Genomic DNA, 27,943 nt, shown 5'->3' with positions numbered 1-27,943 from the left:
CGTGCAGGGTTTCCCGCCTCCTCCGCGTACGAGCGGGACCAACCGTCGTCCTGGTGCCCGCGCGGCTCGGCCTCACTCTCGGCCCACAGAAGCCTACTTCTCCTGAGAGAGGCGCGTCGGTCCCCAAGCTGGGTGTCACAGGCTTGAGACGCCCAGCAGCTCCCTGTCGGTCCGGCGCTCGGCGCAGGTGGAGGAGCGCGGGACAGAGTGAGGGCTCGGCAGAGATGCCCCGGGCTTTAAGCAGAACGGGCGGAACCAGGGGGATGTGTCTTCCGGGGGTGCGGAGCCAGGGGGATGCGTCATCCGGGGGTCTGTGGCAATTGCTTGGGCAGGTCGTGGCCAGTGGGCGGGGCCAGCGCTGCGTGTCCGGATGCGAGTGGACCATGCCGCCGATGGGAGCCGGGTGGCATCAGACTCAGCGGAACCCCTCCAATGCCTCCCACCCACCCGGTCCCGGGCTCCGACCCCATCCTCTGCAGATGGCCGAACACGGTACCCTGCAGCCCTCCACCCGACTCGCTCGCTCGACGGAATCATTTCGACCCGCTTCTCACAGAGCCCTCTTAGGACTAAAATCCTAGTGCGTTTACACAGCCATTCCAAGGGATTCGTGGAAAGGCCATGGGGGGGGGGTGGCAGGACGTCATTCCTGTGTGCTGTGTTCCGAGAGAGAGAGAGACACAGAGACAGAGAGACAGAGAGAGACAGAGAGAGAGGGTAAAAGAGAAGAGTAGAGGCCCACACAGGACCTCTTGACAGAACTTCGGGTTTGGGGTCCCACTGTGCAAGACAAGGCAGCTGGCTTCCCATTCCTCATGTGCGGGTACACGGGCACCTTTTCAGGCGAGGATTTCCGGGCTTCTGAGACATTCCGGGGCGATCGGGGGTCGCCCGCAAGCCTGTTGGCTTGGGGTCGGTGCAGGTGCCTTCGTAGTGGTGTGCGTGAAGGGCCGTTCGTGTGCCTGGGTGTGTTCGTTAAGCCTCCTGTCCCCTGCTTGTCTCCTGTGCATGGCACCCACCAGCGGTCCAGGCTCTGGCCTGGCCGTAGTTCATCCTCAGCTTTGACATCCCACCTGGGTTTGCCTTCCCGGCCAGTTTTACAGACATGGGCCAGGTCCGGAATGCTCATGGGACCTCGGGGTGCTCCATGTCATCTGCAAGGCTGTCTGATGGGCGGGAACACCCCAGTCCTCGGCTTCCCAGGGCAGTCACGCAAGGCTACTCCGTAGGGCGCTGCCACCCACCTACTCTTCCCAGCTCAAACTAGCTTGACCGCGGACACGTTGCCGTTGTCCCGCGCCGGTCCGTCCGAACATCTTTGGATGTCCTTTGAGGCCTGTGTAACGAACACTACTATCCTGTCCAGCACTCCGCATTGACGTCGGGACTCCCCTGGGCAGCCATGAAAAACATGGTGAGGGGCCTCCATCTGCATGGGGCTCCCCATCACATTGGGGAGCTCCGTTTTACTCTTCAGCCAGTTATCTGTGAAACGCCTTTGCTGAGCAGAGTTCTGCGCGGTGCCCACGACGCAGTATCTGCATCCATTCTTCTGGTGATGAGCATTTGATTAGTTCATTCGATTACACAGAGCTCTGCTGCCTCGGTTGTGACTCAATTAGAACATGTCTGTTGGGGACACAGGTGCACAGTGTTGGGGATGTTTGTGCGCAGGGAACAGGTGTCTGGTTTCAGGAGATGCTCCCAAGTTTCCAAAGTGGTTCTGCTCGTTTAAGCTCTCACTGGTCATGTGTGAACGATCGATTGCTCCAGAGCCTTGACTGTGCGTGGCATTATTTTATTTTATTTTTTTAGCTACACTAATGTATGTTTTTGTATTTTATTATCTCATAATTTTTATTAGCCATATTCCCGAAACTAAAGAGATTAAACATTATTTACAGTTTAATCGAGTATTTTTATATTACATTTAGGTAGTGTGCATTCTGTTTTAGAACCATTTCTCTGTTGGGTTTTCAGCTTTTTTTGATTTGATGGACCTATTTTCATAATTTGGCTTTCCCAAACACATGTAATGCAACTCTCTCCTCCTGCACAGATTATCCACCCTCTCTGACTCACGGTGGAATTTGATGCACAGAGGCTCCTGGTATATCTTATTATGACCCAAGTTATCATTTTCTCTTATTTATTTGAGTTTTAATGCATGGAAATGAAAACATCTTCTCGTGAGTTGTAAAACAGGTTTTCTATTTTCTAAATCAAGCTAGGTATTGTATTTATGTTAGAATTAAGAATGCAAGTAATTAAGAAAAAGTCTGGTTTGCTAAAATGCTAGACAATTCAAAAGAAAAAAAATCCTATCAAAAGCACAGGGTGATCAACATCGGGAGACTGAGGACTGAGTTAAGAGATGTGGGATGTGATTCAAACGGGAGTTGGGAAAATGTGGGGAGAAATTGGTATCAGAAGTGAAAAAACAGGCATGTTCCAAACTGATAAAAAACGTCAGTCCACAGATGCCGTTCACTCACCATTTCCTGACGCTGTATATGCACGGGACACAATAAGGAGTCATACTGTGCTCTAAAAACTGGTTAATGTAAAAGATTTTAGAGACTATTGAGCCCAAATATGTAAGAATAGGGCTAATAGGGGAAATCCAAACATCCATTAAATAAGACAGACATCAACGGAGTATCGCTTTTAAATGCTAAGAGAAATCTCATATCAAAACAGAATTCTATATCCAGCAGTAATACTGCCCAAAATAAGAATGACTTAAGAAAATGTTAAAGGGAAACATTTCATTGTTAGCCGACTTGAATTATTAAGTACTAGAAGAGTAATTGAGGCGATCGTTTCATAAATTATATAAATGTGTAACATTATACTATATACCCAAAACTAATATTAAGAAAACACTGGATCGAGTTGTTAAGTTTAAAGAAAAATAATCACAGATTGAAAATCGTGACTGCAGAAAGGAATGAGAAGAAAAAGGAATGTTAATTTATAAATAAATGCAAATGAATTTTATTTTATAAAGCATTTATTTTAAGATTCTAGAAAGCGCTCCAGGAGATTAAAATGTATATGAAATTAAAATACACGACCACAGTAATACAAAAGTCAGGAAATGCTAAAAATAGAACTGAAAGTGTTCTACAGAATTAGCATTTGGGCGAGGTGGTGAAAGTAATTATTTGTATTTGACTGTATTAGGTGAAAGATTCTCGATTTAATCATTAATGTAACTACCTAAAGATTTGCATATGATTGCAACTGATGCATTTTTGGAGAACAATGGAATAATAAAGTAGTTAAATCAGAGTCAGTAAGTAAAGAGAGTAAAGGAACATTAACTAATTTGGTCAAAGGGAAGTACACAGTAAAACTGTTGGAATAATTTCAAATGTACCGGTAATTATGTGACGTGAAAATGCACAAAATATTAATTTCTTTTTAATGACTGTGATATATTGCAGAAATTGTTAAATATTCGAACACTTATCGATAAACACTTATCGATAAACATTTAAACAGTCTCTTGTTATTTCTTATTAAAACATAAATCTTATGAAAATTTTGGTGCATAGGGACTTCCGATCCTATTTTCATAGACTGTATCTACAGTGCAGGAAACATGCACCGTTAAAATGTTGATAGGAACCGCAAATACCACTTCCCTATACGTCCGCGTTAGTTTCTTGTACCTGTTGCGCATATGTGGCAGCGTCAATAATCCCACTTTTTTGTGTTACTATATAAAGATCCAGGACTCTCCCACATCCCTGTGATATGCGATCGGATGCCTCTGACCAGCTGATTGGATTAGTCGCTGGCTCCATGGAATGGGGTGTGGAGCCCCAGGCTGTCTGCTCGCCCCCAGGTCACCAGGGGCAACCATTCCACACTCCCAGCCTCTTCTGTTCCGGTGAGTTTGGGATCCGTGGGGACACCAAGAGTGTCCGTTAAAACACTTTTCCCTTCTGGGAAACCTCTTGAAGTCAGCGAACAGTGGCACGTCCAACAGGAAGGCCTCTTACTGATAGCTATTTCCTGGGTTTTAATGTTAGTTAGTAATAGTCAAGGCAGTGTCTTTTTTTATTTATTTTTTTATTTTATTTTGTATGTGAAACTTCCTTGGGATAATTGGACGGTTGTTTTTGTTTTGTTCTCGTTTTAACCAACGGCGTCGCTAGGAAGTGGAATAGTCCTTGGCCCGGTGCTGTTGAAGTTCTCTCTCTCTCCGGAAAAGTTAGTACCCGCAACATGCTTGGTCTTTTTGTTTCTTTTTTTAAACTCATTTCTGCATTCAAATATGTCATCGGTTCCCACTTCCTGGTCTTTCGATCATCAATACTTGTGGTTATTTTCTTCCTCCCTTTCTCCTGCCTTCTCGCTCTCCCTCCATCTCTCCCTCTTCCTCTCTCTGTTCCTGGTCTTACTGTTTATCACAGCACTTAATTATACTTAACGCTATATTAGACACTCATTGGTCTATTAACTCTTTCCTCTCACCAAGATTAAAATAAGCAGGATCAATGACTCTGCTAAGTCAAATTCTGGATCACGGGTTTTAGTGCACAACTTGACATAATATGGGTGCATTTAAATGGGGGGATCGAATAATTTTTCCCTCCAAATCGAGACATCTTAGGTAATAAAAGTGGTGGTATTAATGGCAAAACAGCAGGAAGAAAATGAGATGTATGGGTTTCCTTTCAAAAATATCTTTGAAGGCAGAAATGAGAGATTTAAAAGGAAAGGTACACTGATTATGTTCGCATTTACTGTGACTAGAGATTTATAATAGGTTACAGAAAGGACTGAAATCTTGCTCGGTGAGATGTATTGCCGTATCCCACAAAGAGATTATGTCATATATTTGTAGTTGGGTGACTTCGAACTATTTATAAAGTGTTTTTTTTTTTTTAGTTTGGATAATTTCTTTCAATAAATATATCTGGGTCCACAGAAGTCTTCTCTCCATGGAGCATCCAGCTTAGTGAGGAAACAGTATGAAAAACACAGAGAAAATGTAATATCAATCTCGATTGCTGGATCAGAAAAGGCCTCCCGGTGGAGATAGTTCGTAGGAAGTATGAGAAGTGCTCATTTATTCAAAAGTCGAGACTTTTCTCGGATTAAGGAGGATAGGCGGATGACTGGTTAACGTAAGAGTGTAGGTGGCAGGGTACCCAGAAGGACGCTCAAGACAGGACAGGAGGCTGGTACCAAGTGACCTCGGGGGACACTGAGACAGGAGTGAGGTTTTCGGGGAACAAGCTGGCTGAGCTTGGGACCTGGTCGCTGTGTTGCGTCATCGATATTACGGTCGATGTGGTGAGTGGGCAGGAGGGTTTTGGGATCTCGGGACTGAAGTCGGATTGTGCGGATTCAGTGGATATTTCTGGGTCGTGACTGGTACGTGACGCCGGAGAGGAGACGGCCGGGATGGGCGGGGGGGGGGTGTGTGAGGAGGTGTGTGAATGCGGAACTGGCTTTCAAGAGGCAGCGAGCGTCGCGTTAAGTCAGATGGCGGAGCCGAGGGTGACAGGGATGAACAGGAGGGGAGGAGCGCAAGAGTCGGGGGAGAAAACGTGGCTATTTACGGCGAAGGCCTTTGTGCTAAAAAACAATAACAACAACAAGAAAAAACAAAAAGAAAAAGAAAAACAAAACAAACAAAACAACAACAAAAACCTGTAATGGGAATATAGTGTTTCCGAGTTATTCGATCATGAACCAAAGAGTATGTGAGTGCACGTGAACGCGACTGTCTGAGGTTCGACAGCTGCGTAATTTCATTGGAGACGAGGCGCTAGAAGGCTATGAAAACTAAAGCATCGTGAGAAACAGGTACCAAAGGATCGGAGCCTCGTGTCACAGTGAGGCCTGTGATCCCTGAGTCCAAATGAGGGTGGGTTAAGGTACCAACACAAGGTACCGAGGATGGGAAGAGGCAGGCGCCCTAAACAGGGATGGTGGCATAAGCATGGTCTGGAAGTGGCCCTGGGTAACCACCTGGAACTTTCTGTCCCTGGCTCACACCTGCCTGGTGTCCCAGGCCCTGGCTGTCCATGTGTGGTGCCCATGCCGGCAGCCCCAGCATCGTCCGGGACCACTTAGAAATGCAGAGTCGGCTCCTGCCCAGGCCTGCTTGGGTTGGGGTCCAGAGAACTGAGCCATATCAACTCCGAGGACTGCCACGCAGGGTGCGACTTGAGGCAGGTTTCTACCCTGGAAGATCTAAGTGGGCCGAGGCTGGTCTCCACGGGTGGTGGCCTTCACCTCCCGTTTTATTCAGATCTCAAATGTCATTTTGTTTGCAAAGGGAAAACTCAAAAGAAATGTGATGCCCCAGACTACAGGCAAGAAAGACAAGTCCACCGAGCTGAGGCCAAGCAGAGACGTGGAAGGCCCGCCCTTGCTGCGAGGCTGACCCGCTGCGTCTTCGCGAGGTCATTCCCAAGGTCAGCTGCGGTCCTGGCCGGGAGGTCAGGCATGGGGGCAGAGGGGAGGTGGAGCCCCCACATCTGTGCATTCGGGAGGCTACGGGGACCCCAGGCCTAGAGCAGTGAAGGTGAAGATGTTACAAAGACCTTAAACACAATCGCATCGGGCAGTGCAGGTAAATCCCCGGGCCATGCTGGGGCCAGGTGTCGACTCGGCGGCCCCCAGCGCACCGCCGCGCCCTCGTCACGTTGGGGAGAGAGGACCCCGGGGGGCGGGTCTGTCTCCCACGGCCCCTGTGCAGGCGACACCCGGAGACACCCAGACGCAGACTCACAAAGTGAAAAAAGGCAGAGAGAGGCTGCGGGGGCCCCGGGGGCAGGCGGGCTGCCCCGGGGAGGGGGGGGCGGAGAGCGCCAGGAGCCACAGGGACGAAAAGCGGCAGAAGCCCCGCGGAGGAAGCCCCGTGTGTCCCCGCGCGTCCCCGCTCACCCCGCGCGTCCCCGTGCGTCCCCGCGCGTCCCTGTGCGTCCCCGTGTGTCCCCGCGCGTCCCTGCATCCCCCTGTGTCCCCGCGCGTCCCCGTGTGTCCCCGCGCGTCCCCCCAGAAGCGGTTCCCACGCCCCGCCCCCAGGCCGCGGCAGTTCTACCTGTTTCCTTCAGTATCGGCCGCGTGTCTTGCTCTGGACTGTGCTGCTCTGTCGTATCGTTATTGCACTCGATCCAGCTCTTTGGGGAGACGAGTCAGTGTGAAGAGGACCTGGTCTTGTGGGTGAGAGACTGGCTTCCTGGCGACAACGGAGGGGACCTTTACTCGTCTGCGCACACTTCGCTCTCTGCCTACTGTGATTTTCATTCAGTTTTGTATTAAACTCTACACAGGTAAGCTAGCTTGTCGAGTCGCTCAGTCAGTTATGATATTGTTTAATAAGACTTACACTCAAGCAAAAGATGACACCTGCTCCAAAGGGTTTATTTTTTGATGGTAAATTAGATTCCCTAAAAATAGCATTTTATATTTCGTTCTAACGGAAGCTGCATCCTTTCTATTTATTCGCCAAATACTAATTTAGACACGACAGTTTTATGTAATGTAATTAGCACTTACGCTACTTATTACATTGTTATCCGTTACCTAACAATTACTTAGGTGATTTTTTAAATAGTTAACCTTAGGTTCTTAAAAAGGAGAAGCTGTTCCGGTCGCTCCACGAGGAGGGGACGTGGGCGGCAGGCTCGTGGTCTTTACGTGAGATCCTCGGCCCAGGAAACCTGTCCACCTGCTCACCGCATAGGGCGCGGTGTCATGATTCCATGATCATGCGACCAGCGCCATCTGGTGGGAGAAGGTGTCAAGTCACAGAAGTGAGATGGGGGGGTTCTCTCCGTGGGTCAAGCAGGAAAGGGAGTGATGCGGGTTTGGAGTGAGTGGACATGCTCTGGATGTCCTTGAACTTTTGATAGAATAGATTCAGCAGAGGTGGGGAAGGGGGCCCGATCTCAGAGGGCCAGAGTCTGACTGAGGAAGAAGGGTAGAGAGTGGCTGGAGGTGGACGGCTGTCCTTGTCTGTCCTGACCATGGTCTCTGCACTTAGCACAGCGAAGGCTCCCTTCCCTGGCTTTGGCACGTGATGCCTCTGGCCCAGGGCCAGGGGATTCTAACTCATCGGTGCGGATGACTCCGCCTATTCCAAGCCCCCCAATGTCCTGGGACAGGGGAATGTCACGTTCACTTCTGGTCCAGCAGGATTCAGGCACTGGGGGTTCCCGCCTGCCAGACCCGGAGTTCCAGGACGTGGAGCTGCGTGAGGTCACAGTGGAGGCGAGCACAGTCGGGGTGAGCATGGCGGGTGTCAGAACAGGCCCCGTCCCCATCATTCTGTGTCTCTGTGCTTGGATATTATCTGTTCCTCGGATCCCATTAACAAGGGTTGATTCCTTCGCACATTGAATCTTTTCTTCCTTCTTATAGTCTGTTAAATTCTTTTACCTCGATTTTAGTGGGGGTTTCCCTCCCACACATCTGAGTTACTCCTGATATAGACTATAAGTTAGTCTTATGATACAGACTATGGATTAGTCTTATGATATAGACTGTGGATTAGTCTTATGATATAGACTCCTGATATGGACTATAGATTTTGGTGAGTTACATGGAAGAAGGAAGGTGTTCCGAGGTGACCGCTGCGGACCTGAGAAATTCAGACGACAGCACCGGGCATGGTCAGGGACCTTGGGGACACTGAGACAGGAAGCCGCGTGACAATTTTTAAGATGATATGGATTAGACTCCGATGGTCTGAGTGAGACCAGACGGCGGATCCTGCCATCGGATCCCCTTTACCAGCAGCGGGAGGCTTCCCTCGCCTCCTCCAGCTGGGCTGGTCCCTGCCCGCCCTGGCGTGAGGCGGCATCACACCATAAGGCCCGTCTGTCTCCGTTTTTCACACATTCCTCCTCCCCCGCCCCCTCCCCCACCCTCCAGTGCCTCTGTGTACACTTCTTACCAGGACGCGAGTCGCCGAATTTAGGGCCCGCCCTAAACTCAAGTCGAGATCATCTTCAGATCTTTCATTACATCTGCGAAGACCCCGTTTGCATAGAAAGTCTCATACCGAGGTTCTGGGCGGACACGGGTTTTTGGTGGACGCTTTTCGACCCACTCCGCCCCTCTCCCCACAGTCAAGTCGGGCGGCGGGAATCCCACCCTGACGGTGACTGTCTGGGCCTGGCGGGGCCTGAAGGACCGACGTCAGCATCAGCCTTCACGGCCCAGGGAGGTGCGAGTGGCAGCCATACTGCAGGGTCGTCCCCGAAAGTGCTCGATTCCATGCAAAGAAGGTAGAATCATAATCTACACATTTTGTGATTGCGATATTGATTCTTACATTCATGCAAAAGAGACATTTTACAAAGTTAAATAAAATGCCAAGGAAATATCGACAGGTGCGTTTATCCCTCTTTTCACAGTCTCCCTGGAGGTGGGAGGGCGGGTCCTGCTGTCCTCCTGCTTCTAAACTGGGCGCGGCTCCCAGTACTTTGAGCTTGGAGGTGCTGCCCTCTGGTGGCAAGAACGAGAACTTTCCCCTCACTGCCCTGCAGCCTCTGGGCGTTCTTGCAGATTCTTGCAGATTCTTGCAGATTGGGGCGGGCTGCCTGGCTGGTGGAGGGGATGAAACGAGGGGGTCCAGCACTGCACGTTTGTGTGCCTGTGACCTGCAGATCTTGGGCTGACTGTAGGGGAAGAGAGAGAGAGAGAGAGAGAGAGAGAGAGAGAGAGAGAGAGAGACTGACTGTGTTTATTTTGTTGGTAAACTAGGGGGACGTGTCCAGGCTGCTGGCCGGGGTCCTGACCTTCTTTGGGCAGGACATGACGGCAGAGGGTCCTGCCTCCCGCAGGGGCCCCAGTGGCCGAGGTCGAGGGTGGAGGAGGAGAGAGACCCAGGGCACCCTGCAGAGAGAATGCCCAGCCTCCTCATTTGAGAGGCCAGACTCCCATTTCAGGCCCCTGCGGGGACAGGGGATGGCAAGAGCGGCCTCACAGGACTTCCTCAGGGCGGTCCCAGAGAAAGCGCCTGGGGTGATGTTGGGGCAACAGGCTGACCTTCCTGGGCTGGCGGCCCACCATGGCGACTGCGGTGTAGGGGGCCGGGCCGCCCGGCGAAGCCCACCTTAGAACCGCCTGTGCCCAAGTTGATGACCACCACTCTAGTCTGCGGTGGAACCTGTCACCCACCGTGTGGGGGCGTCCAGCTGCAAACTCTTTTTCACCATAATTGAGCTGGGGGTCAGGCCAGGCACCGAGGCCTGGGGTGGGGGGCGCACTAGGGCTCTGAGAAGACCACGTGATTTGCACCCATGACTGCCAGGCAAGGCGGGCTACTTTCCTGTGGGGTGCGGGGTGTTGGGGACAATGGCTGAGTCCGGGCCAAGGGCAGGCACAGAGGGCGGCACAATTGTGGCATGAGCCTGCCTGCCGTCCCCTTCAGAAGACTTCACGGTTGGGTAGCGGTGCTCCACCACACCCCCAAAAGCTCCCCGGGTGCTCAGCTATGCTGCATTCCACCACCACCACCCCCAAAGAGGCAGGCCTGGAGGAGGAGGAGGAGGAGGAGGAGGAGGCTGGACTAGTCCCAGGAGGGACCTCTGAGCAGCTCCCTCCTTCACAGCCCAGGGAGACCCTGGATCCTTCTCCCATGCCTTGTCAGGAAGTTGTTCACACTGTAGTACTGAGAGATGGCCACATACCTCCTCAAAGCATCAACTACTAATCCTTAGAACGTTAACCGGCAGGAGGCTGGCTAATGTAACTTTCTGGTTTCCAAGAGGATACAAAGTCAGCCTGGGTTGGGGGGCTCGGGGGGTCACGGACACCCCAGCACTCGGTTTCTAGATTCTTCTGCTCTTTCTGCTGCCTGAGCAGCCTCGCCCGCCCATGCCCGCAGAGCAGGAGGTTGCCGCCTCAAACTTCAGCTCCTGTCCCCTCTGGTCCTGGATGCGTCATGGGGATGTCACAGTGAGAGAAGCTTCACTTCCCAGAAAATGGTGACCAAAAACATTCGAACAACAGCTTTAAAATGGTCTTAGAGACCTTTCTCTTGAAAGGGCGTTTCTTGCGCTTGAACCGGAAGTCAAATGTGCACAGGAAACTCATGGGAAACTCGGGGCAGCACCTCTTTCTACCTGAGTCCGAGGTCGCTGGGAGAGGAGATGTACAGCCTCCGCCAGCAGGCGGCGCCCAAGACCATCAGTTTCCTGGCCTTTAAGCCAAATCCTTTTCCTTGCTCAGGAATTCTCAACTGTGTGGCTGCAAATTAGGACCCAATTAGGATCACCAGGGAATCGCCACGTCCTGAACGCACCCCACACCAATTAAATCAGAGCCTCCGCAGATGGAGACCAAGTGTTGGTGATTTTTTTTTTTTTAAGCTCCAAGGAGACCTCAGTGTGCACCAACTAGAGATACTGATGAGCTGTCCAAATTCTTACATTCTTAATTCTCTCCGTCATCAGAAATGATGGACCGTGAGATGCACGATGAGGCGGTTCCCTCAAACCAGCGGGTCCCAACGCTTACACGTGTAGGAAAGTCATGGAGAGAGCCTGTTAATTCAGACGCCTGGTGCCGCCCAGAAATTCTGATTCAGCAGCCCGGGGCGAGGCCTGAGAATCTGAATTTCTCCCTCGGCCCAGGTGATGCTGATGGTGCCGCAGCCGCACAGAAGTCTGGGAGATGAAATGGAAACCCCGGCAAAGCAGGAATTACGGGGTTGGATTATTTTATTTCTAAATTAATTTTTTAATTTCAAATTTTTAAATCACAAAACATTTCTAGCTTACAAAATTTACACACCCCACACACACACGCAGCTGAAGGATCAAACGTCCAGGATAATTCACAATAGCCAAAGCGTAGAAACAGCCTAAGGGTCTGCGTTGGGTGAGCGGGCCACGACGCGGGGCCTCCACCATGAAGGCGAGGGAAAGCCCGCGATTCGCAACGACGTGCATGAAACTCGAGGGCCTTAGGGTGAGTGAAATCGGAGGCGCGAGTCCTGTGCGATCTCATTTACATGCGACATCTATTAAAGCTGGGGGAGTAGGAATGCTGGACAAATCAAGCCTTTTGCTTCTGTATCTCTGATTCGTTGCCATCTTGTTGATCTGAAGACATGGCTCCTCCCAGAGTCAGCGGACCCCCAGAGGCAGGTTCTTGCCCACACTCCCTCACCCTGTCTCCTAACCCAACCTGGTGCCCCCCCTCCCCCGCCCCATGTAGCCTCCATGGCATGGTGTGCCCCTCCCTCTTGGGAATGGGGAGAAACAGTTATTTTTTCAATGGCAAGTCCTGTTGGCCTTGCCAAACCTGAATTTTAAAATAATAATAATAATTTTGAAACGCACTCCTCGGCTCTTTCTTCCCACGCAGAGCTCTCGGCGCGGCTGGGTTGTCTGGCATTTTCGGGGGGTCCATGCCAATGCTCCCTCCTGCGCGCCTGCGCGAGCCCATCCTCCGCCTCTGTCTCGCGCAAGCGGGATGCGCCGGGCAGCGCGGGGCGCGTCTTCCCAGCCTGCAGACCGCACACCTGGACCGCTCGCGTCGCGTTCCTTCTGTACGTCCCCAGCGCTGCGGTTTGGGATGCGGCAGGCTCACTGGTCACGATGGTACCGGTCCCACCTCTTCAGTCCTGTACACAGGTGTTGCTGGTACCCGGCAGGCGAGTTTGGGACAGGTGTGGTGATGAGGGATGATGCGTCTTTATCTTTTTTCTTTGCTCATTTTATTTTTTGAAATCTGAACGTTCCCCGTTTATGTAACTCTCCTCTCGAGACTTTCAGACACATGTGTTCCTTCGGTCCAATCTTGACAAAGCTTTGGTGGAAACCTCTGAGCTGCTTCAGGCTGAGGTAGCTGACCGCTATCCACCTAAGATTCGCCTTCACCATCATTCTAGAAATTCCTTTTTGGGTTGAATCTTCTGTTTCCCAGATTCTATATCTTCTCTTTGGATTTGTTCCCCACTTAGGTGGCACACATGGCCATCAAGACTGCAATGAGACAGATATTTTGAAAACCACCAGGTCTAAAAATGTCTGGATGGTCTTCTCACACTTCGAAGGTTAGTTGACCAGCTGCAGAACTCCGGGTGGGAGGAATTTTCCCTGGGCCTTCAGAAGAGATTGGCCTGTTGCCTTCCAAGGTGTGACGATCCTATTCAAAAATCCAAAGCTATTCTTATTTTTGATTTTTGTAGGAAAATGTTTTGTTCGTTTGCTTTTAATTTCTGGAAGTTCATAGGGTAGCGTACTATTTTTATTTATTTTGCTGAGCATTTTTCACTCTTGAAATTCACAACTTTCATTCAGGAAAATTTTCTTGCATTATTTCTTTCAAGTTTTCTGTTTTCCTTTCTCCCCTATTTCCATACTGTGAGATGCCTATTAAAAAAAAAAAATCTGGATTGAGTCTCTGATTCATTTACCATTTCTCTTTTCTTTGGCAACCTTTTAAAATTTTTAAAACATTTTCAATTGCAGTTGACACTCAGTATTATATTAGTTTCCAGGGTACAGCATAGTAGTTAGACATTTATATAACTTACAAAGTGATCCCTCTGCTAAGTCTAATGCCCACTTGGTTCCACACACAGTTATTAGAACACTATTGACCATATTCCCTATTTTTCTCTTTGTCTTTTTATTCTCTTGTGATGTTTTCCTAAATTTTATATTTCAACCCTATCATTCAAAACAATTCTAATAAATCTTTTATTTAAATTTAAAAAATATTTTTCTTTTCCACGAATACTATCTTTTTTAGTTTCATCTCTGAGTTCTATTCAGTAATAACGCTTAACGTTACCATGTCTTTTAAATTTCTTCTTCCCTCAGAGTCTTTCCCCCAAAGTGCCTTTGTTTTCAAGATGGCCATTTTGGTCTCTGTCTCTTGTGGGAGATACTGTGTGGTCAATCGGGTAGAAAGTTGACCAGAAGCTCAGTGTACTTGCGAGTTCTGGGGTGCGGGGTGGACCACCCCGAGAGTCGAGGCCTGCTGTGTTAAGCTTCCCTTCCTCCTGGCCCCAGAGGAGCCTAAGAAAACCGTCCAGGACGAGCCAAACTCCATGCAAGTGCGGAGCTGGACCCTCACCATTCTCCCTGCAGGGGGAGCCCCCAGATGGGAGGTGGGCACGAGGACAGGACCGGCAGAGGGCGCCCAAGAGCAGCCGCGGGCCCTACCCGCCTGGCATCGCCTGGAGCCCCGGCCTGGGAAGCGGCCCCAAAGGCCGGGCCGTGCGCGCCCCGCGGGGTGGCTTCCATCCATCCGTTCTCCCTCCGCCCTCGTTAAACCCCTGCGAGCGTGCGGCCGCGTTTCGCAGGTGGGGACCCCGAGGTCCGGAGAAGACGCGGCTGCTCCTGCGGGGTCACATCTGCGGGGCGTGGGGCCCGCAGGCCCAAAGGCGAAATTTTGTCTCCACGCGGAAAGGGTCGGGGCGGTGTGGGGACCGAGGCCGCGGCGGCGAGCCGGGGGTTTGGCACGCGGAGGCGGGTCCCCGCGAGCCAGGCGGCCCTGCCCGTGTCCTCAGCCCGGGGTCTCCCGCCGCCGGGAAAGCCGCGCGGTGCGCGGTCGTCCTTGGGGCCGGGTCCCCGCCCACGCGCTTCCAAGACCCGGAGCAGCAGGCGACGCGCCTGCGTCCACGCGGGCGGGGCCTGAGGCGCCACCGGCCACCGCCGCCGCCGCCGCCGCGCCAGCTCCGCCGAGCCGCAGGGCCAGGGCACCCAGGGGACGCGCAAGTGCCTGGAGGGTCCTCGCTTCCGGCGGCGCTGGCGACTCGGGGCGCGGGGGGGGGGAGCCCACGGCCGAGGATCAGCGGGAACGCGACGGCGGGAACCCTCGGCGGATGTTTAAAGGTTCTGAAATGGGTCGGGGGACAGCGTGGGAAACCGATTGCGTGCGTCACTCCCAGCGACAGCCAAAGCGATCGCCGGACGCGGGCCTGCGCTGCGCCCCGGGCGCACCCGCGCGGGGACCCAGGTGCGTTCCCCCCACCCCTGGAGGATGAGGTGCTGCTGCGGCTGCGGCTTCGGTGCGACCTGGAGCGGGGACCGCCGGAGGAGGAGGGGTCCTACGGCCGAGGAGGGGGCTTCCCCTGGCTCGCCCAGATGCTCTTCTAAATAGTGAGTATAGCACCTGTCGTTCTCGGGAAAGTTTCCCTGTGCCTCGTCCCTTACTTTCTCGCGTGATGTATTTGTTTCTCGCTTCTGTGGTTGATGAGTGTCCGAGGTTATATCCGTCCCAGGTGGACAGCATTAGAAGTCCGTCAGTGCACCCGGCATGGTAAGTCTAGTGGCCATCCGTCACCAAACACGGGTCCCCTTCACCGCTTCCGCCCTCCCCAGCCCCTTCTCACACAGAATTTTTGCAAGAATTTAAAACACCATCCACTTATGGGTGTTTTAAGCGTCGAATTCATAGCATCCTGTATTATTATTTTTAAGGATACAGAATTGTTTCTTGGGAGAAATCACAGCATGGTTTCCTGTAAAGGGACACACATATGTACGGTAGAGAAATTCGTATTAAAACAGGGGGGACCTGCCGGTCGCCTGTGGAGCCGCGTCCTAGCCCGAGGCCAAGAAGAAGGCTGCACCCCAAACCCTTCTTTCCCTCATCTGTCTTCTTATTTTTTCTACAACTTTAATAGTACTGAAAATGGAAAAGGACATGAAAACCCACAGCATTGTTTTAATTTCAATATTTTATTTATAGCCCCAAAAGAATTTATTATCCTTTAACTTTCTTGGCTTTAACGAAGCTAATTTATCAATACTATTTGGATATACTCTTCTTAGCTAATCTTATTTTCAAAGGAGAATTTAACCACATTTGACATTTCTTCATGAACCAGTAATGAACAAAAATTTTTTACTTTTGACTTACTAGAATGTTCTTTGCTAGACTCCTGCTAATCAATATGTTTAAAAAAAATAAAATAAGATCAAGGGAACTTCCTAATTTGTCATGTGATTACAGTAGGCAAGTTATGAATAAGGTTTAGAAGATCAATACACGATGCTTTTTAAAAATTAACTATTTCATGCTGCTTGAAAACTATCAACACTGAGATATCTTCAAGACTTAAATCACTAGAACTTACACCGCTGTCATCACGTTAGGATTCACTCTTGACTTTGCGCATTTGATGGGTTGGGACAAATGCGTAATGACTTGCATCCATTACCCATTGCATACTGTCATAGGGAGTATTTTCACTGCCCTAAAAACCCTCTGTGCTTTACCTGTTTACCCCACCCCCACCCTCAACCTCTGGAAACTGTCTCCATAGTTTTGCCCTGTCCAGAATGTCACAGAACTAAAATCGCACAGTACGTAGCCTTTACAGATTGTCTTCTTTAATACGAATTTAAAGTCCCCCCCCCATCTTTTTGTAGCTCATTCCTTTTAGCAATGAATGATATTCCATCGTCTGGATGGACCACATTTTAGATATTCATTCAAATCCTGAAGAACATCTTAGTTCTACCTAAAACGTTGCTTCCAAGTTTTGGAAATTGTAAGTAAACTAGAAACGTCTGCATGCCAGGTTTTGGGTGGACATGTTTCATCTACTTGGGTATATACCAAGGAGCGCCATTGCTGGGTCATAAGGTAGAAGTATATTCGGCTTTGTAAGAAACTGCCGAACCGTCTTCTAAAGTGGCTGTACCGTTTTGCATGTTTGCAGCAATGAACGAGAATTCCCGTTGGTTCCCATGCTCACCATACTGCGGTATTGTTAGTATTCCAGATCACGGCCATTCTAGTAGGTGCACGGCGACCTCCTGGTTTTAATTTGCATATCCCCGAGGACCTGTGATGTGGAGCATCACTTTACATGCGTTTTGCCACTCGTGTATGTTTGGCGAGGTGTCTGTAAGGTCGTCAGCCCATTTTTAAGTCGGATTCTATCTTTCCTCATTGTTGAATCGTTAGTCTTCTTCATATATTTCGGATGGCGATCCTTTATCCCACATGTCTTCCGCAAATGTTTTTCCCCAGTCTGCGGCTTCTCTCCTCATCCTCTTATGTTGTTTTTTATAGATCAATTTTTTTAGTATTAATAAAACCTAGCTTATTAATTATTCCTTAAACCATGCTTTTGGTGTTCTACCTAACAAAGTTAATGTCATGCCCATGGTTATTTAGGGCTTTTTTTATGTTACAGTGTTTTTAAAGTTCACTTTTTGCATTTTACAGTTAAGACTGTGGTCTATTTGAAGTTAGTCTTTGTGAAAACTGTGAGGTCTGTGTCTAGATTTTCTTTCTTTCTTTCTTTCTTTCTTTCTTTCTTTCTTTCTTTCTTTTTCTTTCTTCTCTCTTTCTCTCTTTCTCTCCTTCCTTCCTTCCTTCCCTCCCTCCCTCCCTCCCTCCCTTCTCTCTCTGTCTCTCTGTCTCTCTGTCTCTCTCTCTGTCTCTCTCTGTCTCTCTCTCTCCCTCTCTCTCTCTCTCTCGCTCTCTCTCTCTCGTAGTTGTTCCAGCAGCATTTGTTGACATGATTGTCTTTGCTCCATTTTATTGTCTTTGATTCTGTGTCAGAAATCAGTTGACTATATTTACGTGGGTTAATTTGCGGCTTCTCTGTTCTGTTTATGCGCCTGTCTCTTCTTTGACTACCACCTTCACTGACTTGGTTCTCGTGGCTTATAGTGAGCCTTAAAGTTGGGTGATGTCCGTGCTTTACCTTTGTCGTTCTCCCTCAGTATTGTGATGACTGTTGTGTTTTGTTGCTTCTCACGTAAACTTTAGAATTAGGTTCTCAGTGTCCACAGAATAACTTGCTAGAATGTTTATTGGGATTGCTTTGACTGTAGACAGGCTCGAGTTGGGAGGAACTGGCAGTACAGAGCCTTCTTGTGCATGAACATGGAATATCTCTCCATTTATCTAGTTATTCCTTATCTTATTTATCAGGATTTTTTTTAGTTTTCCTCACATTTATCTTACACGTATTTTATTGCTTTATACCGAGCACTTCATCGGGGGCGTGGCAATATGAAGGATATTTTGGGGGGTTCTTCCCTTCAAATTTCACTTGTCCATTGCTGAGATATAGGAACGTGACTGACTTTTGTGTATTGACCTTGTATTCTCTTACCTTACCATAATTGTCTATTAGTTCCATAAAATTTTTTTTTTTGGTTCTTTTGGATATTTTACATAGACAATCGTGTTATCTGTGAACAAAGACAGTTTTATTTCTTCACCCCAAATCTGCATTTTTTTTTCTTGTCTCATTGCATTAGCTAGAAATTCTAGTATAATGCTATAAAGGAGTTTTGAGAGGGAATATCCTCGCCTGTTCCTGATCTTAGCATAAAAGCTCCAATTTTTTTTACTATTAGATGTGATGTTAGCTGTAGGTTTTTTGTAGATGATATTTATCAGATTTTGGAAGTCCAGAACTTTTCCTAGTTTACTGAGTTTTTAAAATCATGAATGGGCATTGAATGAGGTTAAATATTTTTCTGCACCTATCAATATAATTATGCAACTTTCCTTTTTAAAGCCAGTTGTGATTAATTACATTTATTGATTTTTGAATGTTGAACCAGATTTGCATACCTGGAGTAAGTCCTATTTGGTCATGGTGTATAATTCTCTTTATATAATGTTGGGTTCAATTCGCAAATATTTTGTTGAGAATTTTTGCATCTATGTTCATGAGGTATATTAGTCTGTAGTTTTCTTGTAATATCTTTTTCTGGTTTGGGTATTAAAGTAATTCTGGTCTCATAATCATTTAGGAAGACTCCCCTCTGAATTACCTTTGTTTCTGTCATCTGAAAGAGGCTTTAGAGAATGGGTATGATTTTTGTCTTAAATGCTGTATGGAATTTACCAGAGAACCTCTAAAGCTGGTGCTTTCTGTTTGGGGGAGGCTATTTATTTATTTTTTATGTTTTATTTGGTTTATTTAATACATGTAAGCTTGTTTAAATAGTCTATTTCTTCTTGTGTCAGTTTTGGAAGCCTTTGTCTTTCAAGGAATTGGTCAGGTTCACCTAGGTTATCAAATTTTCAGACGTAGTGTTGATCGTATTATTCCTTTATTGCCTTTAACGTCCATGGGACCTCTAGGGGCAGTCCCACTTTCATTTCCAATATTAGTAACTTCTGACCACTTTCTTTTCCCTTAGCCAGCAAAAGACTTATTAATTTTAAGATATTTTCAAAGAATCGCCTTTCGGTTCTATTGATTTTCTCTATTGATTTCCTGTCTTCAGTTTCATTGATTTCTGCTCAAATCGTTTTTTCCTTTTGTTTACTTTAGGTTTAATTTGTTTTTCTGTTACTACTTCCTAAGGTAGAAACTTAAGATTATTGATTTTAGATCCTTTTTCTTTTCTAAAAATGTACATTCAGTTCTATAAATTTCCTTCTAAGCACAGCTTTCACCGCATTCCTCATTTTTTGATAAGTTGTATTTTCATTTTGATTTAGTCTAAAATGTCCTTAAATGTCTCTTGAGATTTCTTCTTTGACCCTCGTGTTACTTAGGAGCGTGTTGTTCACACTGTGTGTTTCGGGGTTTTCCAGCCATCTTCCTGTTGTTATAGTTAGTTTATTTCCATCGTGATCTGAGAACCGATAATGCAGCTACCATTCTTTGAACCTTCTTTTATACAGGTGCCTTTTTGAAGTGCATTCGATGCGGCATATGTGGTAGACACATTGTTTTTTCCACTGGAAAATCACTGCAGGGACACAATTAAATTTTACCACTCACAGAAACTTCTTTTATACATGCAATTCGATAGTGTATTCCATGCACCAAAGTATGCAGAACACATTCTCTCAATGAAATAACTCTGTACTTGTTAATATAAACAATATCATTCTTAAAAACACCTCTCATAGGTGTGCCTTTGCAAAATATTTTAAATGTAAATATAAAATGTTTTAAATACAAAATATTTTAAGTGCATACCAGTGTGGTGAATGCATTCGTTTAGTGAAATAACATGTTATTTGTCTTCGTTCATTGTCTTTATTCACCTATACAGCTAGCTTTATTAGAAACATCATTTTATATACAGCCTTTGCAGAACGTATTAAATGCAGCGTATGCAAACACATTCTTTCATCAAAATAGCACCAGCTAGACATGAGAGATTGTATCCCTCCTAGACACCTTTGCTGTATGTGTTGCACTGCGGAGCGCCAGCCACCCACAAAAGTGGCGTGTGCTCCCCCTCAGGGAGATGACACAGTGCTGAATCGCATGTACAACTAGCATTCCGAAGAATGTCTTTACAAAGTTCCTATGAGAATGTCGTGAAAATCATCTTTCCCTGAAATAACGCTATACTCGTTCACCTATAAAACTCGAATTACTAGAAATATCTTCCACATGTGAGCATTTACAAAGTGTGAAGTAAAGCAGATGCAGTGAATACCTTGTTAACTGAACTAATACCACCCAGATGTAACAAAATTCTGACACGAGAAACATTTAAACACGAGGCTCTACATGTGTATCAAATGCAGCATAATGTAGTGAACAGTTTTTTTCTCACAGAAGTAACTATATGTAGCTATACCACTCGCATTCTAATAATATTTTTCTCATAGTATTCACATTTTTTAGTTGGTTGAAAATTCAACTTTGTTATTTTTGTATTTGTAAAAGTATATGGTTATCGCAAAAAAATGTAATATAGAAATATTCATAGTATGTACAAAATAGATAACGAAGAAATATACAAAGTGCAAAGTCACATTATTTTGCAATTGAATCCCTAGCAAATAGTCACTGGTAACAGATTAGTTTATAACTTGCATACCTTTTTCTGTATATACATATGCATATACATTTATAAAAGTTAACATAAATGAGTCGTACAATAAACACTATGCTACAAACCTTTCTTACTGTGACATATGTTGATCCCAAGAATGAACATACCTGTTGAGAAGAGGTAAATTTATAAACAGAGCTTAGCGGACATTGCCAAACAAGGGAAAAGCCTGCGCTGAAGGCAGGAGAGGCTGGCTGCACCTGTGTTCCTGCTGGCTGAGTCAACCCTGTAAAGGAGTTCCTGGAACCCTGTTTCGACCAAAGGACTGAGACTTTCCCTGTCTGGTCAGAGCTACACAGCTACATCCTCCCATTAGCATCTTCACCAACCAACCAGAGCAGCTCCATCCCAACCAATCAGGACAGTGCTTTTTTGGACCAATCAAACTGAGAATTTGGAGTCCTTATTTGCATGAGGACAGGCCAATCAGGGACCAGAGGCAGCCAATGAGTATTGGTTAACTCATATTTTATGGACATCTCAAATGCTTGGACATGTAGATCCATTTTTAAGGAATTGCCATAAGGGTAAGTATGGACAAATGTTGAGCTAGTCATAGGGAAAAAGTAAGGCAATGTATAAATTGGTATTTCTCGTCTTCATTCTACCTGTTTTTAGAGTCATGGAAAAGGCATACTGGCATGGAACATGGCTTCCTAATAATTGAAAGGGATGGGTTATGGCACGTGCTCCTTACAGGTGACTTGCAGAGCCTGGGAGGTGCTGGGACCTGTAGGAGAGGCTCTGCCTCCAAGCGCAGGTCTGGACTGTGGTCTCCTTGTGACTGAATTTGGAGAAAATTGTAGGCAAGCTGAAAACTGCCTTTCCACAACAGACTAGGAGCATTACTTTTTATTTAGTGGTGAATGTAGATCGTGTTCTGAAGTTTCAATGCTCATAATTATAGCAATATCTAGTAACTTTTTACAGTATTTCCTTTTCATAGTTTATTAAACGCAGTACACTTGGTGAACACATTCTTTTATTGAATAGCCAGACCTGAATCCAAAGGAGTTTTATCATTCATGGAAGTATTTTTACACATGTGACATTATATAGTTTATTACATCCACCACAGTTCGCAGAATAGATTCGATGAAATAGCACTGTGCTTATTTATAGATACAACTGGCATTTTGAGGACCTTTTATATATGTGCACTTAGAGAGTGTATTAAATCGAGGCATGTAGTGATCACATTATTCACTGAAATAACACAACTGAAATCCAATTAAATTGTGTTATTCTTAGAAATATCTTCTAGCTATGCAACTTTACATAAGGGATTCTATGTATCACAGTATAATGAATGCATTCCATCCGTGAAAATACAGCTAATATTCTGAGAAACATTTTTGATGCTTGTGTCTTTACATATAGTATTAAATGCAGCACAGTTTGGTGAAGCGATATTACCTGGATGTGATGCGGTTTTATAACCCACAGAAACATCTTTGATGTGCGTGACACTCCCATCGGCAAACACATTTTTTCGAATGAAGTAACTGCAGTCATTCACACACACACACACACACACACACACAGGCACATTTACATACATAATTAGCATTCTTAGAAGCATCTTTTATACATATGCCTTTTCGAAGTTTATTAATCACAGCATAAGGTGCTGAACACATTTGTTCTCTGAAACAAGTCTGCATGGATTCAGATCTTCAGCTGCCATTCTTAGAAATATACCTTTGACTCATGCGCCTTTGGAGAAGGACACGTTCATTCCTGGAACCCTGCAGTTGTTGACATATAAAACTGTTATTCTTAGAAATATATGTTGTACACATGACTTTTTAAAGCGTTTTAATTTTTTCAAAGCAGTCCAGTGTTGTGAGTACACTCTCACTGGAATAACAGTGTACTTGTACACAAAACCAGCATTTTAGAAACGTCTATGCACGAGCCATTAGATGCAACACTGTGCGGTGAACAGATTCTTTCGCTGAAATAATATTACCCAGACGCAATGGAATTCTATACCATTTGGAAATACATTTGCGCATGTGACAACGCTTAGTGTGCAATGTACACCACAGTGTGGGGAACACGTTCTTCTAATTAAACAGCACTTTGCTTATTCAGATAATTTACTGCCATTCTACAGAACATTCTTATACGTGAGCCTTTCGAGATTGTTTTTACCGCAGCACCATTCGATGGACACATTCATTCATTGTAATAACGTAGTACTACTCACATGCTTCACTGTCATCCACATCTTTTACGTAAGTGCCTTTAAAAGCGTGCACTAAAATAAACATAGTTTGTTGTGGTGAACACATTCTTTCATGAAATAACAGGACCTGGATGCAAAAATATTCTGTATCCTTTAGAAATATATTTGAGACATGTTACTGTACAAAATGTGTTCAGTGCATCTCAAACTGGCATACACATTCTTAAAATGAAATAACACCATACTCATTCACATATTCAGATAGCAATCTTGGCAATGTCCTTGATGCATGTGCTTTGACAGAGTGTTTTAAATGCAGCCTAGTGGGGGAAACACATCCATTCACCGAAATAATATGGCACTTATTGACACATAGTGTTCTCAGAAATGTCTTTTCTATATGTGCCCTTACAAAGTGTATTAAATGTAGCATGCTGTGGGGAAGACATTTTCGGTGAAATAATATTACTAGGAACCAATAAAAGGTAACAACTCTTTGAAAAACCTTCACACGTGATATTTCATAATGTTTCCTTGTGAACCACTGTATGGTTAACCCATTAGTTCAATGAAAACAAATGTACATACATAATCAAATAACATTCTTGGAAATATTTTTAATATATGTGCCTTTAGGGAGTGCTTCAAATGTTACACAGTGTGATTTAAACTTTAATTTACTCAACTAACATTTATTTGTTCGCAAACCATTCTCAGAAATTTCTTTTAATCGTGTGCTTTACAGAGCGCATTGAATAAAGCAGGGCATTTTAGGGATATTCGTTCCCCAAAATAACACCATCCTTATTTACCTATATAATTACCATTCTTAGAAATAGGTTGTAAACAGAGTATTTTCAAAGCAACACAGTGTAGTGAACACATTCTTTTTGCTGAAATACTCACTGTTATAACAAAATCCTATGACTCTTAGAAAGATCTTTTATGCATATGACTTTAAGTGGAGAATTCTCTGAAGCACATTAAGGTGAATGTTATTTAAAACTAAATATCGACATGTCAATAAAGATATATTTATATGTGAATAAAACAGACAAGTATATTTACATCCATATAATATGTAAATATATATATAACTGGACATGACAGAGTTCTATGACTTTCAAAACATTTATAGCGGAATCTTTGGGGCTCGGGCACTGAGAATCACTGGAGATGGACCAGTGGGGGCAGGGCTCAAAGTAAGCGGCACTCAGACCTCGTGGAGTGATTTCCTGTCCACAGCAGTGTCCAGGCAGAGATCCTAGCCGCCCGGCTTCCCATCTGTGTCCTGTCCCACCAGGAGGCGTAGCCACAGACGCCCAGAGCGCAGAAGCGCACCCTACAACCCGGCTGGGCATCAGAGCAAGTTGGCTGCCCCTCCCAGCTGGTGTGCACAGCCTCCAGGCCCACCCTGCAGGGACGCCTGGCTGCAGACGCCAGCAGCAATGGCAGAGTGCCTCTGGCCACCCCCAGCAGAGAGGCAGGTGGGAAGCCCCACCCGAGCTTAGCCTCCAGCCGGGACCCAGCAGGGCGCCCGGCAGGAGAACCCAGGCAGCTGCACAGCCGACTCGCAGCCCTGCAAGGGCCTCGAGCCAAGACGGCAGGCAGCCCTGCCCGCTTGTTGACCGTAACCGCTTGCCCCACGTGACCCAGGAGTTTGAACAGCGAGGTTGTGAAGCGCTGGACCCCGGGGTGGGGCGCCGGGGTGGGGTGCCATCCGGCAGCAGAGCGGTGCCGACAGCCCTGCGTGATTGCCGCTGTGCCCGACGGGGAAGCCTGGAGAGTGCCGCCCCTCCCCCACCCCCACTCCCACCCCCTCCCCACCACCGCCCAGTCTCCAGCCTCACCAATCACGGGGTGCACCACGGGGTGCACCCAGGCGGAGAGCCCAACTAGCAGCCATGCCCACCTGGCCAGCACGGCCAGCCGCCTACCCATCTCCCCAGTGTGCCCAGCCCTGGGCCACGACCTGCGTGGGGCCCCTCTTGATCAAATAGCACTGCCTGGAATATCTTCTTTCTGTCTCTTCACTCAGGCCTACACGTGACCACGAGATTTGGAAAAAAGAATCTTCTGGGCGGATGAGCAAATGAAAAGGCCGGCCTTTGGTTTTCCCAGCTTCGCAGTTACCTCCTGGTGGCCCTGGTGACAGTTTCTGTCCCTTGCAATGCAACACCTGCTTTGGTCCGGAAGACAGGGACCCAGCCTAGTGACTCTCAACCCTCGCTCAATCTCGGAAGAGTTGGCTGGGGCAGCGCGTATTCCCACTGGCCAGCAGAGGGCGCTATTTCCAAGCTCTTGGAGAAATTCGCTTTGCGCTTCTCTTTTGATTGGGGAGGTTTTAGTCATAGTGCTGGTGGGAGATTTTTTAATGCACGCCGTTCCGTATTTTCTAAGGGCTTTTTAAAAATCCAGCCGTTTTTCATAGATTATGTTTAAAAGCGCCGAGGGCTGGCGCAGGCTTCCGTAAGCTGTTGCTTCTGGAGTGACAGCAGCCACCGTGTGCCGAGCACATACCCAGTGGCGCCCTGCGCCCCAGGGCTCCGCACGCCCTCCTGAGAGGGTCTGTCATCCAGGGCTGCGATGCAGCTGGCGCCAGTCTTCTGACGCAGGTGTAAACTGCAAAATAAAGGAATTGGACTGAATTATTTTTAAGTTCCCTTCCGACCGTCGCATTGCCTAAGTCTTTTGAGTTTGTTCCCACAGTAAGATGAGTTTCATAAACGAGAAAAAGAGTCTGAAGAATATAGTATGCAAGGAGATATCTCACGTGTCTTAAAATCGATGTTCGTAATTGAAAGATTCACTTCAAAGTTTTTCATAAAGGCAGTTTCCTCTCTTCCATTTTGCAGATGATTTTAACATGTGCCTGAAAAGGAGCGTATGACTTTCATAATACTAGTATATATTGGATGAACTTGAAATTTATATTATAGTAAGAAAAAAATTAATAAAAACAGGAACAGTTAACTATGCCATGACTTACTCCATGTAAACATCTCTGTTAGTCTCTTTTACCAACTTTTGACCCACTGTTCAATTTAGTACATGTATTCAAATCTGCAAACTGCAGAATAGTCCCACACACATAAATGAATGTGCCCTTCCGGGGGTTTGCAGTTTGTTACTGGACGTACAGTCTGGACAGGCCCAGGTGGGAGCGGCCAGCCAGGAAGGCGCTCTGGATGAAAGCGAAGGGTCAGGAGACAGAATGGCGCAGTGAAGCTGGAGATGAGGCTCGGGGGCACAATGGAAAGGTCACGCATGGTACCTGGGGTCAAGCAGACCTGGGGCTGAACCCCGACTCTGCCACTTGCTAGCTGAGCCCCTGGGCAAGTCCTTTAAACTGTTTGGGTCTCTGTAACAGGAGACAATACCGGCCTCTGTACTGAGTGGATGCTGTCCTGCTGCTGGCAGGAATTCACATAAAAGGACCTGCCCCCGGGGGGGGGGGGTCTGCACTTCCCTAAATGACAGGCCCCTTCTCCTTTAGAGTGTTGTCCCTTGTCACTTTCTAGGCTCTCAAGTCGTACTGCCCTCGTGAGCAGCGCTGGGATCTGCATTTTATAGTGTCCGATTCTGTTTCCCTGCACAACCGTGACGTGCTCAAATCCCACGAAAGTTCCTCTGGAAAAGCCTTTGCGCAGCATGGAGGGCGAGGTAGGGGTGTCACTCAGTGACCTGGTAACGGTGGCATCTCTGCTTCCAGGAACCACCTTTAGGGATGAGAAGTGCCTTGGGCCACCCAGAGGAAGCCGCAGACTCTACAACTCTGTTCCCGCAGCCGCCCAGCCTCTCCCAGCGCCCAGGCTTGTCCCCTTTACTCTCTCACCACCCGGGCCCCCAGCGCCTCTCTGCGGGATGCTGGCTCTTCCCCCAGCGCCCCCGTTGGCCCTTTCCCAGTCCATTTCCCACACGACGGTGACAATGGTATTTCCAGAACAGAGCCAACCGAGGCCATCTGCAACCTCAAACCCTCCACTGACTTTGGACTCAGCCACGTCACAGTTTCTCCTTCCAGAGTCCGATGAGCTGGAAGCTTCCTTCAGAAGAGACTCCGCTTTTCGGAATGATCAGTCTTCCCCAGGCTCACCTCCCGGCAACTGCTGATCTGTCCTCTGTGGTTTCGCTTTGTCCAGAACGTGGCGTAAACGGAGCCCTACAGCTTCCGGGTGTGGCTTCCCTCGCCCCGTGCGGTCACGTGCACCAGTCGTCCATCCCGGGTCGTTGCTGAGTCGCCGGATCCGCGTGTGGATTCGCCAGTCTATCCCTTCTGCAGTGGACAGAATTTCGGTTTCTCTTTTTGCAGGATGACCAAAAAAAAAAAAGCTCCTAAGAACCTTCACGTGCAGGCGTCTGTGTAACGTTGGATTTTATGTCACTTGGATAAGTACTGGGAGGGGGGTTACTGTCTTGTATGGGTTGTATACTAAGTATTATGCTTAACTTTATAAGAAAGTATCAAACTGTCTTCCGAAAATGGTTGTTCCCAACCAGCAATGTACGAGGGTTCCCATTGCTCCACAAGTTTACCAGTATTTGATATTGTTAGGTTTTAATTTTTTTTTTATTTTAATCATCCTAATAAGCGCAGTGGTATCTCAGTGTGCTTATAATTTGCATTCCCTAGTGACTCATGGCGACAAGCAGACTTCCATGTGTTTATTTTCCACACGCATTTTTTCTTTGGTGAACTATCTGTTCAAACTTTTTGCCCATTTAAAAAAAATTGGTTTCTTTTCTTTTTGTTATGTCGTAAGAGCTTTTTCTTCTAAATACGAGTCATCTGTTGGATATATGGTCTGCCGATATTTTCCCCAGTTCGCGGCTTGTCTTTTCACTCAGGGTCTGTTGCAGAGCAACCATTTTTTATTTTTGATGAAGTCCAGTTTAACGATGTTTTCCTTTTCTGGACTGTGCTTTTTTGCATCATATCTGCTTACTCTTCACCGGACCTGACGTCACAGCGATG

At 47.1% G+C, this 27,943-nt stretch overlaps 1 protein-coding gene across 1 annotated transcript; it reads left to right on the top strand.

Annotated features, from left to right (window-relative positions):
* The first annotated feature begins 8,139 nt into the window (after positions 1–8,139).
* Positions 8,140–27,715, top strand: LOC118609318 (collagen alpha-1(III) chain-like). Its single transcript, XM_036228327.1, has 4 exons — positions 8,140–8,224; positions 9,102–9,199; positions 13,899–15,095; positions 25,007–27,715. The coding sequence occupies exons 1-3, from the start codon at positions 8,140–8,142 to the stop codon at positions 15,090–15,092; spliced, it is 1,377 nt and encodes a 458-aa protein (XP_036084220.1). The 3' UTR covers positions 15,093–15,095; positions 25,007–27,715.
* The last annotated feature ends 228 nt before the right edge of the window (positions 27,716–27,943 follow it).

The sequence above is a fragment of the Rousettus aegyptiacus genome, unplaced genomic scaffold (assembly GCF_014176215.1).
Source record: "Rousettus aegyptiacus isolate mRouAeg1 unplaced genomic scaffold, mRouAeg1.p scaffold_m13_p_11, whole genome shotgun sequence".
Classification (NCBI taxonomy): domain Eukaryota; kingdom Metazoa; phylum Chordata; class Mammalia; order Chiroptera; family Pteropodidae; genus Rousettus; species Rousettus aegyptiacus.
This window is presented reverse-complemented; position numbering and strand designations above follow the sequence as displayed.